Below are 15,419 nucleotides of genomic sequence, written 5' to 3' on the forward strand. Positions count from 1 at the left end.
TTGCTTTGTGCACCATGTTTGATGATGTACTAATGTTGTTTTTAACCCTTTAACAAAATAAAAAATACTGTTCAAAATGTCTAAACAGTTAGCTGCACCTTGTACTTAGGTAATCCTTCTCTCTCTTTCCACAAAAATTTAAAGGAAAAGACACAAAGGAAATATTTTTTAAATGCAAGTACTTAACAGTACTGCAAGTTTTATAAATGTCTTACAAATATTAGTATGTGACAAAAGTTGGGCTGGTTTGACAAAAAGAAACTGTGAAAAATATTTAATATTTTGCCAATATGCTTTTGAAGTTATTATGTGTTTTCATCAAAATGATGTGTTATATAAGGAAAGAAAAACAGAATCAGATAAGATGAAATGGACCGTCAACTAGTTGGATCACTTTTTGGTTCTACTACAAGTTACAAAATATATGGCACACTGTGTGTAAACACTTCTGGATGTGGTGCCTTGTGTACTCTGTGGATTAAGCTCTCCAGCAGATTTAGAACTGCTTTACTCTGGACTGAACCATATCGTAGAGAGCTTTCAGGGCATTGGTTGGGAACTTGGCCTTAACAAAGATCACTTAAGAAAACCAAGTCTGAGAAATGGGAATAATGGATTCAAAGCATTCACATCAATTCTTTTTAAAGATGTTAGGAAGAAGTACAGGAGGATTCTGTGAAAAATTAAAGCTTATCCTATTATTCTTTGTTGACCCATTTCTCAACACATACATGTGGGATAGCTGTGTAGGACAGATACAACAATAAATACAATGATTTGACACAGAATACGAGATGTAAGTGAATATTGACTGCTGATGGCATTAAGCAGATTTTACAAAATGAAATAAGAAAATGACTATATCTTGATAAAATATTTGATTCAGCAAATTCAACTCTACTTTAAAAACATAATTGAATAGAGAGATTAGATAAATTGATTCTTTCATTTACAACTTATTTTTTACTTGAATAAAGCTATGTTAGGCTAGAAGACTTCCAGATTTGGAAAAGCATTTTCACTTTTTCTCTGACATTTACAGTAATGCATGATTCTCCAACATAGTCTTTAATGCATGATATACAAAACTCTGAAGGTATATGGAATTGTTCCTTTTAAATATTTTTTAAAAATTAAAAATAGAGTGGGCTAGAAACCAATTACAGCAGAAAGTCTAAGAATTAAGCTATGTAGCTACATTTTTATTGACCAAAATACTTACACATTTTTTTCAATTAAACACTTATCTGAGGTTTAAGAATTACTTTAGGAAAACAGGTGTACAGATATTTTGCATAAGTAAGTGGCCCTAAAATTGAAGGAAAAAAAATAGACCAATCACTTTCTTTCCTTTAAGATGTAGAAACTACATAAGGACAATAAATAAATGTAATCACCTACATTAGGTCATGACAATACCCGAAATGCCAGCCAGTGAAGGTCATCTGAAGATTATGTACAGAGGATGGAATAGTCATTTTGATGTTTCATCTTTCTTTAATGCTTCTGCTGGTCTTTAGAAATTTCCATTCTTTGGGGAAATAGGATAAGTACATACTTCCAAAATATTTAGTGGTTACATCACGTATACCACAATTTAAAGTGTAGTGCACGCACATGTGTACTCAGGCACATGTACACAATTATGTATTTTCATAAAAGTGTGTTTGTGTACCAGTATTGCCAGATATACGGTGAGGAGAAATGAATGAACTGTAACATATGGCATATGAAATGGAGTGACAATTTAAGGACCCAAGGTGTAAAATGTTTTGGTCATGTTAAAGTTAACATTTAAGTTATGGTTTATTCATCATTAAGGAACTAACCTTGGAAAGCAGCATAGAGAGATTAATTGATCTTTTCCGTTAAATCTTTTATCATCCAGCAATTACACCTTTGCATTTTTTAATCCGTTCAAGTATCTTCAGGAAATATGTTACTACACTTGCATGTACCTTAACTCATTTCAACATTTACAAAATAACACTGACAAACAAAACAACAGAAAACACCCACAAATATTGAGTATTTTAACAAACATGACTCTCAAGTAGTTGTCTTAGGTTGTTTTAAGTGACATTTCAATTCCACATTCTCTGAAATCTTCACGTAAAAGAGAGCTGTATTGGTGGATGCTTCAGACACACTTACTTGAGCTATGACTGTGGTACCTTATATGTTAAAATAACTTTGTGTATCCATTTTGCATAATATGCTACTCGGACAAAAATACCAGGACGATTGGGAATGGCACATCCACGACCAGGAACGATGACGCCAAGAACCATTCTCATTTTGTGTTGCTCACAAATAAGTGGGCCGCCATAATCCCCCTAGGCAGAAGAGATATTGCAACATCTTATTAGACGTAGAAATAATAATAATATTTGCATCTCAGAGATACCTGTATACACAAAAGAGAAAAACTGCAACTGAAATATGAAGGTATAAAAATTGGTATACTAGACCGCTGTTTGTCTTGCTACTGAATTAGTCAAGGAAGACTAAAGTAAGTACAAAGTTCAAAGTATTCTATCCTATGTAATAGTCACTTGAGAACTTGCCTTTTGCAAAATATTCACTCATCCTTTCAAGTGTGCTTTGCAGATTAACATATAACCACTAATACCTTTTTAATTAGGTATATGTTATATTTATTTTGATCCTGTGATAGTCAATATACTTTTAATGCAGAAATTTGAAAAATGGAGAAAAATGCAAACAAAAAACCCTGTTGTAATCATATAGTTTTAATGATTAAACTACAGTAAAGGCTGAGGTGGGTGGACTGCTTAAGCTTGAGCGTTTGAGACCAGCCTAAGCAGGAGCAAGTCCCCCGTCTCTAAAAACATATACGGGTTGTGGCAGGTGCCTATAGTCCCAGCTGCTTGGGAGGCTGCAGCAAGAGGATCTCTTGAGCCCAGCAGTTTGAGGGTTCTGTGAGCTATGATGCCATGGCATTCTAACCAGAGTGACAAAGTGAGACTCTGTCTCAAAAAACATCCCCAAACCAAAACAATCCCATGAAGTTAATAAAATAATTCTATTTATTATTTAGGAATGGTTTTTCGAAGTAAAGGATGTGTCTCCGCTTACTATGGTATTAGCAGTTAGTACAGTAATAGTTACATTTTATACCTTCCTTCCTGGAGAGTAGCCTATGATTTCATGGCATTTCTTATATCATAACCCAGTTATGTCATCCAATATAGACAGATGAGAAAGGAATAGATTGATTTTTGTTAAGTATATATACATATATAGAGTTTAATTTATAGATGAATGTAATAAATAATAAACGTAATAAATAATAGATAGCATATAAATACATAATAAATAAAATAAAGAGCATACATATCATTGTACATAACCATTACAACGGTGCTATATTACTTTCGCATGCCAGGTAGCCTCCTAAGGATGCAGTGAATGGCTTTGGACATCTTTATGTGAAGGAGAATGTGTAGGACTATCTTAATTTTCCCCTAACAGCAATATGGTGAAATAAAATTAAACATTGCAAAATTTGCTTCTGTGATACATGTGGAAAAGAAGATAGCCATTGACATTCTGACTACGCCGTACAGGTATTAAAACTTATTGTGGAACAAATGCACCAGTGATTCCATTTGAAGACTTTCACTAAATGGGAGGTGATGGCTCTTTTACAAACATTTGGGAGATTTCTTTTTCAAATTTCATTGATTAAGTGAGTTTATTTAAACGTTAGTGTGATATATTAAAAAAAATTCTGGAGAATAAATTCATTTTTAAGAAGTGGTAGAATCAATTGGAAGTCAAGTGTTATCAATAAAAATAAAAATAACAAATACGGGCTGAAGAGATAAATACTCCAGTGGTAAAGTAAGGAAATGAGGAATGCATCATGGACAAACCAGATTAAAGCCTATTCTTGAAAAGCAGTTGTCAAACCATTTTCAGTAATGATAATGGGGCTAATTACCTAATTTCCTAGATGATCTATCGCTAAGATTGGGTCTTGTTCAAACTTCTGTGCTCAGGGAACTCCAATTGCTTTTAGAGAAATATATATTTATTTACTTTCCCTAATACATTTTCCCCTTATGGTAATGAACATAGTAATTCTGATTTACTGGAAAGGCACTGAATTTGAAACTGGTTATACATTTGTTACCAACCATATCATTTTAAAGCAGTTCTAAAAACTCTACCTTAGTAAACATTTTCTCTTCAGGAATAAAATCTCAGAGCAAGGTATGGAACATACGCATTTCAATACATATTTATGCTCCATACTTAGGTCATGCGTTTTCCTACATATCAAAGAACACTTCTTCTTATTAAACTCATTTCTTGCTTTGCTACACAAGGAATTCCATAATCTCACAGCTCCAAGGCTTGGAGAACACGTCTCTCCCATTCAAACTCTATCTAAAATACCAGCTGAACATTTGTCTATGTAAAATAGGGATAGGAGCACTGCCAAGTTGAAATAAGTTGCCTAACAAATAGTAATGTCCAAGCTCTTAAAATCACAAACTTTGACCTTTCGGTTTTTAAAAATGGAATGTGTTTAAATAAACACACACACACACACACACACACACACACATCAGCTTACCCAAGAACAGATTTAAATGTTTAAAGCCAAGCATATTATCGCTTAATAACACTAATAATAAAATTTATTTATGGAGATTTGGGAAGATCAGATAAATTTAGAAAAAATCACAAAAATGCAAGCTATTCTATCAAACTGATTGAGATACCTCCATTTGAACAGTTTTCCTTAGCGTTACGGCTGTATTCACTTAATATTCCTTTTGAGAGACCAATGTCATTATAGTTTGGTGCTAATAAAGCCCGAGTTGTCTTACCGTTTAGTTAAAGATACGCACAAGGATAACACAAGGATATTTTTCTCAATTTCTCTCTTTGAGAATAGGCTTATCAACAATAATTTTGATTTGAGGAAAATAAATAGAAAAGTAAAAATGAAAAGCTGGGTTATCAACGACATGTTCCTTGTTAAGGCCCTCCCTTCTTACCTCACATGGTCCTGATCCGATCTTTTCAGCCCCCGCACATATTTCTGACTCGTTCAGAGTCACCTTCCCTTGGTGATGCTGGCTGCACTTCTCATTTCCCATAATGTAGAGATGTGCTACTCGTAACAGACCGTCAGAGTTGATCACTAACGTGGTGCAGAAAAGAAACAGGAATGACAGGGAAAGGAGAGATACGTGAGAAACAAGACAAATGTGTTCTTTAAAAAAAAAAAAATTAAGTACTGCCTCATCTTTCAAAAACCAGCTTACATCCAGTGTAGCCCCAGCCATAAACACTGCAAGTGGTCTTTTCAGGAATTGTGCACCCGTAATTAGGTAAATCAATCGTGTTGACAAAATCATCCAGGATGGCAGGCCTGAAAAGAGCAAACAAAGTGATAAGCATTCTCACCGGACAGAACACAAAACAAACACAGTTAAATGTAATGTTTGTGCTGAATGTGACGTTACAGGGAAGATGGTCTTGTTTCTTACAAAACGGGAATGCTTTGTATCTAATGACGAATTTGGAGTAGGTAGTAGAGAAATGAGTCGTTTATTGCTATAATATTAAGAGTGCCTAATGGTACTCATTATTTTTTATTTTACTTTTTAAAGGTATCAAATAATTGCTCACTAAGCATCAGTTTTAAAGCAGATTGATTAGATGGTTAGCTCAACTTTATCCATTTTTGAAAATTTGGCAAAGAATCTGTCACTCTCTACACACACACAAACTCACACACATACATACGTATACATATGCATTACATATGAGACACATGACATACGCTTTAATAATAAATTTATGCAAGAGAGGAGGAATAGACACACAACTAAGGAAAATGCTTCAGTGATTCTAGTCCAGGTTAAAAATAAAACATCTAAAGTAACTAACCTAGCAAGCTTCAGTAAAACCAGATCTGAACCTTCGGGTCCATAGACGAGCTGGGACACATTTAGAACCTGCTTGCGTTTCTCGTCTCCTCTTCCGTGGACGTCATGAATCCCAAGCCAAGCTTCATAATCTTTCAAGTCTTTGTTTCTAAGTAAAAATTTTTATGGAAAATACAACTCAATTTTAGTCCCAACTATTAGTATTTTAGCTTGTAAAGGCAGATAAACAATTTAAATTTAAAATACGGTCCAAAGTATAATAAAGAGTAACACATTTGTTATAGAAGATTCTGAACATTACAAGCATACATAAGCAGAAATAGCTTTTATATTGCTGAATTCTACATGACTCTTTAAAAACTTGATTTTGCTTGCTGGAGAGTAAGTCACTTGTGAAGATTTCTCAGGTAAAGTGCTCTACCTGAATCCTGATTTTGTAGAAAATCTCATTTTATTTATCTCAAGGATATGGATATTTGGTTTGGTAATGGGATTGAAGTTGTGCACAAATAAAATCAAAGTGGCCTTGAGGAGAAGCAGAAAGTAAGTTTGCAAATGCTGTCTCCGTATCTTTTCCTTAGGCCAACTGTCATTCAAAATTATGCCCAGAATGATTGTACAGTGAGAAAGAAGTCCAGTTTCGAAAGGTCTGCTGATAGTAAGAATACGAATTTCTATTGAATATCGAAATGTAGGCTGCTAGTAGCAGGTTGAGATACAAATTATTCACATAATTCTAGCACATTTCCCCCCACGGGAGGGTAATGCTAATTGTGAAAAGAGGTGAACTAAAGTTGTGCCCTGTGAGTAAATATCAATGAAGTCAAAGTATGTTTTGTGAGCTAAATTTTAAAAAGAAAATAATTTGTTTACCCCATACTAGTAAGTCTGTACAATAAATACACATTCTAACCATAAAACTACACAAAGACACATTTGTGCTACACACACACACACACACACACACACAAACACAGTAGAACCTCTGCAAGTCGATCACCCAAGGGACTGTAAGAACCTGGTCAACATATGGAACTGGTGGCCAGGCACAGTGGCTCCTGCCTGTGTGTGATCCTAGCACTCTGGCAGGCCACGGTGGGTGGATTGCTTGAGCTCAGGAGTTCAAGAATAGCGTGAGCAAGAGTGAGACCTCATCCCTACCAAATACAGAAAAACTAGCCAGGGGTTGTGGTGGGTGCCTCTAGTCCCAGCTACTAGGGTGGCTGAGGCAAGAGGATCTCTTGAGCCCAAGAAACTGAGGTTGCTGTGAGCTATGATGACCCATGGCACTCTACCTAGGGTTACGAGTGAGACTCTGTCTCAAAAAAAAAAAAAAAAGAAAAAGAAAATGGTCAACTTAAGGAAGTGAGCCTACGGTACTGACACGTGCGTGCGGTGCACGTCTGGTCTGTGAAATTAGGTCGACTTGTAGAGGTGGTCATGGTAGGGAGGTGGTCAACTCTAAAGGTTCTACTGTATTTTAAAAGCTCAAAACAGTATTAGTTTTAAAAACACTTTACCGAGAAGGGAAACATTGTCTTGCAGTAAGAACCCAACTTTCTTTTATCAACGATCCTCCACAGATATGTTTATTTCTATGAGAAAGAGGAAAGAGAAACAAGTAACATCTGTGCAGAAAGAGTGACTGCCAATTAATGCAAAACCTATGGCTCCATTTGTTCAAAATAAATGCACTGCAGAAGAAAATGCAGAAAGGAACTTAACTGGGATGCAAGGAGCTCTTTATCTAAAGGGTGACTATTTGGTGAGTGTAGCAGAAACATTTGTTTCATAGCGTGATTACAATTTTATGAAACCAATTTTACTTCTGTCTAACTCTAAGAACTCAATCGTTATATACCGATACCCATTCCCAACAGGCCCACTCATGTGTATGCTCATCTATCCTTGGGAAAGTATGTGCTACAAATATAGGATAATTAAAACAAAAAAAAGAGTGGACCTCTTTTCATTCAGTGTTTGATTATGAAAAATGAAAATTTTAGTTCTCGTTTAAACCCTGAAAACCATTCAGTGGTAGCAACAAATATTGCTTGTGTTATATTTCCTAATTTCACTAGCATTATTTAGTTTTGATATACTAACTTAAAATATAAATTATTTTGAATTTGTTAGTTCAGTGTAAGACTGGCAATGTGTTATAATATTTCATGTAGAGAGTTAAACAATTTTGAAAGACAAATCATCGAGGAATTGTAAAATACTTGTAAAGAATTATAAATACTAGTGCATTTATTTGCTGAAATCCAAAATTTGTAAATCTATTTTTTTTTTGGCAGCGACAAGGAAAGCTTACAATTTTTCTCAATTTACATTTCCAAAGAGTACAGATGTTCAGTGCTTCAGAGAGTAATACTAGAAGATTCCCAGACTAAGATGCAGTTATTTATGGCCTTTGCCACACAGGAGGATAAGAGTATATATCGAGTTTTAATTTCTCTTCCTCACAGTATGTGTTTTGGAAGAAAAACTCAACAGCTGTTGTTACTAAGAACTTGGATTAAAAGGAAAAGAAATTTCTAAAAGTTTATAGTACTCTGATCTGATGAAAAGGGGTTTCATCTGCTTCTCCACGAACATAACCAAAGGAATAGTCTGATATAGTCTCTTTTTGGTAAAAATAACTCAGAAGTATATGTGTTTTTCCCTTGTGGTTATGAGAGCAGGAAAGAATCACCAATTAACTCAGAGATATTGATTTTTGGAACATTTTTCAGAATAAAAACATTAAACATTCCAAAAAGTTCTAGTCTTGATTAAATCTTTATATTGCACAATCAGCTTCACATTCTGGTTCGTTTCACAGTTCTATTTCAGTACTACATACTTAGGACAGCTACACTATAATTATTGGTATAAATATTTATAAAATATAATGGGGTATTCCTTGGGAAAAGAGAACTTTTGGTATCTTTTACAACATTCTGGTGATCTACACACATAAATATCAAGGGATGTCATCTGCTTGTCAAGAATTGGTTTATTCATAAAAGACTTCAGTTTCAAGTCATCTGTGTTCTATTTTGATATCACCGTGATGTAGAGATATTAAGAGGTATGCTTCTCTCCACTAGCCTAGGATGCCAGGGGTAGGTTTCCTAAAAAAGGAGATGCTTAACTTGAGGTTTTAAGAATGAGAAGGAAATTTCAGGAAAGCTACAACATGAAGTGGGGACAACAAGAGGGAGAAACATGAAATATCTAGAAAATAAGAGTGACTAGAAAACAGGTATATTTAGGGGTGTGTTTCTATATGATGAAGTTCTGATAGAGACAAATAAAAACACAGATATTTTATCATCCTGATTGCCATACAGAATAATATATGTGGTATATGAAAAACTATCAGATCAGATTTTAAGTTAACTTATATGTTTAATATTTAATTCTTATGACATAATTATTAGCTTCATTTTCTTTAATATAATTTGCAAAATGATTTTCTATGGAACATGCCATTGATTCTTAAGAGTATCAAGAAAAACATGTCAATCTTTTTATTTACAGTTATTATAATATTAAAATTATTCAACAGGGCGGTGCCTGTAGCTCAGCGGGTAGGGTGCCAGCAACATACACCAATGTTGGTGGGTTCGAACCCCACTCGGACCTGCCAAACAACAATCACAAACAAGTACAACTTAAAAATAGCCAGGCATTTGTGATGGGCGCCTGTAGTCCCAGCTACTTGGGAGGCTGAGGCGAGAGAATTGCTTAAGCTGAGGAGTTTGAGCTTGCTGTGAGCTGTGATGCCACAGCACTCTACTGAGGATGACATGGTGAGACTTTGTCTCAAAAAAAAAAAAAACAATTCAACTATCACTATACTGTAGTTTGTGAACCATTTTTGTAATGATAATATTCCAGAATAAAAAATTGCCATTTTTAATTTGAATAACAAGGAAACAGTCAGAAATTCTAAATAAATATAAAATTCCTGACATCACTGTACATAAACAGGTTAGAAAACAACTACTATCATGATATTCAGATACATTAATAAACAGGTCCTCTATATAGTTGCTCTTTGCTTAATAAAAATTGAAGCATCCATGAGAACCAGGGACAAAGTCTACACATATGGCTCCTTTGTGAACATTTTAAAGGCTCTCCCTCTGGAAGCACAAATTGCAAAGTCCAGAGCGTTGTTGTCTGGTAAGTGGAATGTGGTGGTCCTCTCATTTCCCTTGTCAGCTACGAGTGCTGTGGAGGAGACAACCTTCACAGCCACATGTGACCATACTTCTGGGAATATGACATTTACCAAGTGTCAAAATAAGTTTGATTTGCATCTATTAATAATTACCTGTATTTCAAACTAACCATCCATCCCACATTTGTTCGTGTTGGAATCCCATTTACAACTCGTAATTGTTTTGTTTTGGCACAAGATATTACAGGATCTGAAACCAGGACCAAACATACCATTATGATAGAACACTTCAAAACAATCAGTGCCTCTCAGTTTTCTTAAACACAATGAAAACTAGATTAATGTAACTACTGCAATTTTATCCAAAGCACATTTGGGAGAAAGAGAAGTAGTATATGTCCACAGTACCCTATCGAGCCTCCAGTGTTACTCCTCATATAAGGAGCAAAGTGACACCATGAAATTAATCAATTCATGGCAGACAGGTTGCCACAAAAGTGACAGTGGCTTTGATCACCATGTACTAAGAATAAGCTCCTCAGCTCTATACTAATGTATTTCCCTCACCATCCTCAACCTAACATGGACCAGCGTTATTTATGATGGTTATTTCTAAATGCCAATAGAAATCAGTAGCCTGAGTGAAATGAAATCAACAAAACAATCTGTGGTTATTATTCCTGAATTTCTGCAGTACAAGAGTAGAGCTATTTTGAAACATATTACCAACATCAAAATTATTGAAATAATATCCCAATGACATAATTATTATATCCACATTAGTATTTCCAAATGACAGCACACAGAATCCTCTGGAGTAGCGTTTTCCTAACCCTCCTCAGTGTTCCTGGCTTTATTCTCTCCACTTGTGTCCATGGTCTAGGATAGATTGTCATCTGCTTCCTCAGCCCGGGGCACAGCAGGTGGCCTTCTACATCAAAACACTTGAGTAACTTTGTTCAGCCCAAGAAATATGTGAAAATCAAAAACAAGCAGCTCCCAACAGATTCTTAAAGGGAGGATTAACTGACCCGCTCAGATTGTGTCATGCTTCACCTGATACACATTTTAAAGCAAAGCTTTAAAAATGGAACAGAAGAGAGACACTGAGGAACTTCCCAATTGTCTGTTTCTGACTGTACCATCCTGATTTTATGCAAAGGGTAGTGTATGTAAAGGCAATTCATTATATATGTTGTACCCCAAATTAAAAGTAAATATGATTTTCTTTATTCAAAATCACACGTATCAGTTTATAGATTTTGTGACAGAGAATTGAATTTTGATATTCAGTATGCAGTTGCCTTTGAAATTCCTTTACATCTACACGTAGAAAAAGATTTTAAATAAACATAAATAGATTAACTCATGTTTCTGATGGAAGTTAATACAGTGATAAGACAATTTTCTATGAAGACAAGACTGACATCATTTCTGACACAGAGAATGAGACATATCTTATATTTTGAAAGATTACTTACGGTCTAAATTGACTATTGTAGGTGTGGTGTCACCTTCACCTGTAAAAAATATATATAGGTACATAATTCATAGGTACATATTTCTATCATATAAAGATAACTATTTTCTAAAATTCAAGTATCTATACCTTAAAAATTTTACTACAATTCTTGGCATTTGTTTAAAGATAAAATGTAATAGTACTCTTAAGTAACTCTGTATCACTGTTACTGGATAATATTATAGGTGATGTGAGGACAGCTCAGTTTTATGACTATAAATGTTCTCAGGTGTGTGGTCTGATGACCTTCAGTAGCTTGAAGTTCACTGCTGGCTTTGGGATTCATGTCATTCTACCAAAATTCCCAACATGGTACACAACGAACACATCATTGAATGTGACTAATGCATAGATTTGCTTGGACCCTTCATAAAGCCTTCTTTGTCTTTACTGTAACCTGGATCATTTAAACTTTTTCTGAACACTTCTTTTTAATGTTTTCAAAAATTCTAAAGAATAAAAATTAATTTCCCTAAATATCATTAATTTCACACAATATCATTGTTTTGCTGTCAGAATAGTTCAAGGATTGGCTTTTCCAATTGGCTAGTAAAAAAGTATGAGAAAAAGAGAACACCAAAAACTCCAAATTAATTCTAACTAAACCCTCATAACTTTCTACTGTTTCATCTCTACTGGGGTTTAATTGCTGCAAAGAAAAAGGCTTGGAAGATGCTGGGATTTGGAAATACTTATGCAGTAATAAATGAGACATAAGACATTTCCTGGAGCTTAACGTTTGACTGTTCAGAATTGATGGCACAGAGTTCAGTCAGGCACTACGTAGACCCAGATGGTTGTTAATCCCTGGAAATGCCCTGAGCTCAAATAAACCAGCAGCAAAACAATAATGGCAAATGGATTTCTTTGTAATAGATGCAGTTGTGATTGTTCTTTGTGGGGATAGTGAAGAGAATCGATACGTGCTTATTACGTTCATTTTCAGGCTGTAGCTATTTTAAATGAGTAAGGGTGAAGGTGAACATAGAAATTTTTATCATTTCCCTTTCCCCTTAGCTTAACCTGAGGGAGGGTTTCGTTTGAGTCAGCAGAGGTCAGTATTTGAGTTCACAGTACACACAGAGATTGAGGCACAATATGACAATGAAAGCTTCCAGGGTATTGTTTTTTCCACTCAAATCAATTACTCGAAAGTGTTAAATAAGTAGGTATTTATTTCTTATGTTGTAATGAGAAAGACTAAAGTATTCATTCAATCCTAAATTGCATATTTAGTCTCTTAGTTCTAAGCATCATGCTAAGTGCTTGGTTCTTTCTTCCATCCTACTAACATATTAAAAGTTTTAAAAATCTGTAGATGTTATAAATGTGGGGTTTCAGTAAACATATATTTTGTTTCCTCTCATCTAATATTTCTTACACCTGAGAATAAACTGAAATACCATTAATAATCAGATTTCTGGAGATTCTAAGCAGGTGACGGGTTTCTGAATAGAGCACACTGTAGGTTCCTCTGTGTATACTGAAGCAAAACGTTGAGAAACTACTTTCTAGGCCTTTTCCATTTTAGTATCCAACACCTTTCTTTCTCTTCTCTCTTTTTTTACTTACCCCAGTATCTTTACAACATTACTCAGGTCTGAAACATATATATGAAACAAATCTTATATTTTGTGTTGGCTTGACTTTGAGGAAAGAAAATATGTCAATGATAAATATTATACCCACGGAAGAGTAGATGTGTGTGTGTGTGTGTGTGTGTGTGTGTGTCTGTCTGTCTTGAGAACCAAACATGGACTTTTAATGAAAACATAAAGAAATCTTTCTTTTACTGTATTCTTAAAATTTCAATTCAAATTAAACTTTATGAATATCGCATATTTCTCTAGGCATACATCTGTGTTCCCATTATCATTTTATACATTCATATGTATTTATTACATGATTACATGATTAAATACATATGTATTTATTACATGATTATATTGCTTTATGATTATTTATAAATGTCTCCACCCTATACTGTAAACTATTTGAGGAAAAAGTGTATATATAGGCAGGTACAGAAGCTCAATCTTCAAAGAAATGTTTCTCAGAATCAATCTCCTGGGGGAGCACATTGAAGCGAACTGCCATGTCTGAGCAAGGGGTGCTTATCTCCTACAGTCTACCTAGCATATTATTATATAGGGCTTTGCATATAATAGCAGAGCAATAAAATATAACAAATTATTAAATTAAAATGGAGATGGAAGGTAATTTTTTGAGTGTTTACTATGCCTCAGACACTGTTCAGAACAGCCAATATATGATAGGCACTTTAATTATACAATAACAGCCCAAGGCAATTACATAGTGATGAGTCAAGAATTCTTCAGAAGTCGGAGTTGACACTCTGAAGGACTACACTCTCAGTAGGTAATATTTTTTTAAGATATGCTAAGTGTGAGTGCAGACACAAACATATAGGCATTTCTACATTTGATGTTTGCATATTAGATAAGACTAGATTATGTTGAACATTATTTTGTAAGCATTTTAGAAAAAAATTCTCTTACATGTTTTATAAGAAAAATAAATGTACAATGTGAAAATGATTTATACAGTCTCTGCAGTTATATAAATAATACTAAGTCAGATCTTCTAAAGATAAATTTTACTAGCCTTGCACCAGGGACAAGATGTAAATGAACCCTGGCTATAAATATTAGTTGGAGAAATGACAAGAATAAAAATCTTTATTGAAATTGTTAGGTATACACTGAAATAAAAATGAGTTATCTGCGGTAACATTTAATCAAATACTAGAAATACCCAGAAATCTTGCAACAGCACATTACCAACTTTCGGTTTAAAAATATTAGTTGAAAAAAATTTTTGAAAACTTTTAAATTACTAGAGTCCTGTCTCCCTTAGTCAGGCTTATAAACCAAATCACAGTGCCCTAAGATTCTGAGAGCATTTTATTTTACACAACATGAATGTGCTAGATGGAGTTGCTGTGAGTTTTATAAACCTGGAATTCTGCAGAGAAAGCAATATAACCTGTTTTTGAAGCCAGATCACTGACTTTTTCTTTCTTTCTAGGTCAATGTATAAGTCAGTCTATCAGCCTCCATTATTCTTCTTCAGAGGGACTTCAAAAGATACAGTGATGTACAACCAACATTTAGGAAAAATGATCCTTAACCAGTTTTTCATTTTGTTTTTGGCATGGCATTCTCTGGATAGATGTGCTTGCTCTTTGGTTGGTTAAAACTTGAAAAAAATATTTCCTGGGACATCATTTTCAAGACCTATGTAAGCCCGAATAGGGGAAAAGTATAGAATATTAAGAAAACACTAATTAATTTGAAAAGCTATGATGGCTGATCAAATAAAAAATATAATAATTAAAATACCATTTATTTGCAAATATACAAGGCATTTAAATATTTATTATTGTAAAGAATTTCCCACCCTGTTGAAAAATAGAGTAGTCCCAAGTCTTAATGATTGGTATATTTGGTTAACATAATTTTTAATAAGTTAGTGTTTTTAATGCTACAATTTCATGAAATGAGAGTGGTGATTCCACTTTAAGTGAAAATTACTCTTTAACATAAATTCTGGAAAAACAGATTTATGTGTGTATTTCATTTTTTAAAGCAATATTATCTCTCCTTTTAGAGTATCTTTGCCTCTTACTCTCAGAGTACTTGCTTTTACAAGCTTGTATCACAGGAATATGTTCTTAAAACGAGAGTCTCTTTGAACTTACATCCTTTTTAAAAAAGAAAATAGTTCTACATCATGGTTAAGGATGTTTGCTGTAAACATACAGCCATGATAC

General features: G+C 34.2%; 1 protein-coding gene across 2 annotated transcripts in view; it reads right to left on the bottom strand.

Moving 5' to 3' along the window:
• Positions 1–1,865: 1,865 nt before the first annotated feature.
• The window catches only part of HGF (hepatocyte growth factor), a 71,664-nt gene continuing 58,110 nt past the window's right edge, over positions 1,866–15,419 (bottom strand). For both annotated transcript variants that reach the window (XM_003782626.3, XM_012812649.2), the window contains 7 exons: positions 11,586–11,624; positions 10,258–10,354; positions 7,451–7,525; positions 5,932–6,078; positions 5,304–5,410; positions 5,034–5,179; positions 1,866–2,336 (listed from right to left, as the gene is read on the bottom strand). In XM_003782626.3, coding sequence (XP_003782674.1) covers positions 2,160–2,336; positions 5,034–5,179; positions 5,304–5,410; positions 5,932–6,078; positions 7,451–7,525; positions 10,258–10,354; positions 11,586–11,624 — 788 coding nt within the window. In that variant the 3' untranslated portion in view covers positions 1,866–2,159. The remainder of the gene's footprint in view (positions 2,337–5,033; positions 5,180–5,303; positions 5,411–5,931; positions 6,079–7,450; positions 7,526–10,257; positions 10,355–11,585; positions 11,625–15,419) is intronic.

Source organism: Otolemur garnettii, unplaced genomic scaffold, assembly GCF_000181295.1.
Source record: "Otolemur garnettii isolate 467f Iridium unplaced genomic scaffold, OtoGar3 scaffold00005, whole genome shotgun sequence".
Taxonomy (NCBI): domain Eukaryota; kingdom Metazoa; phylum Chordata; class Mammalia; order Primates; family Galagidae; genus Otolemur; species Otolemur garnettii.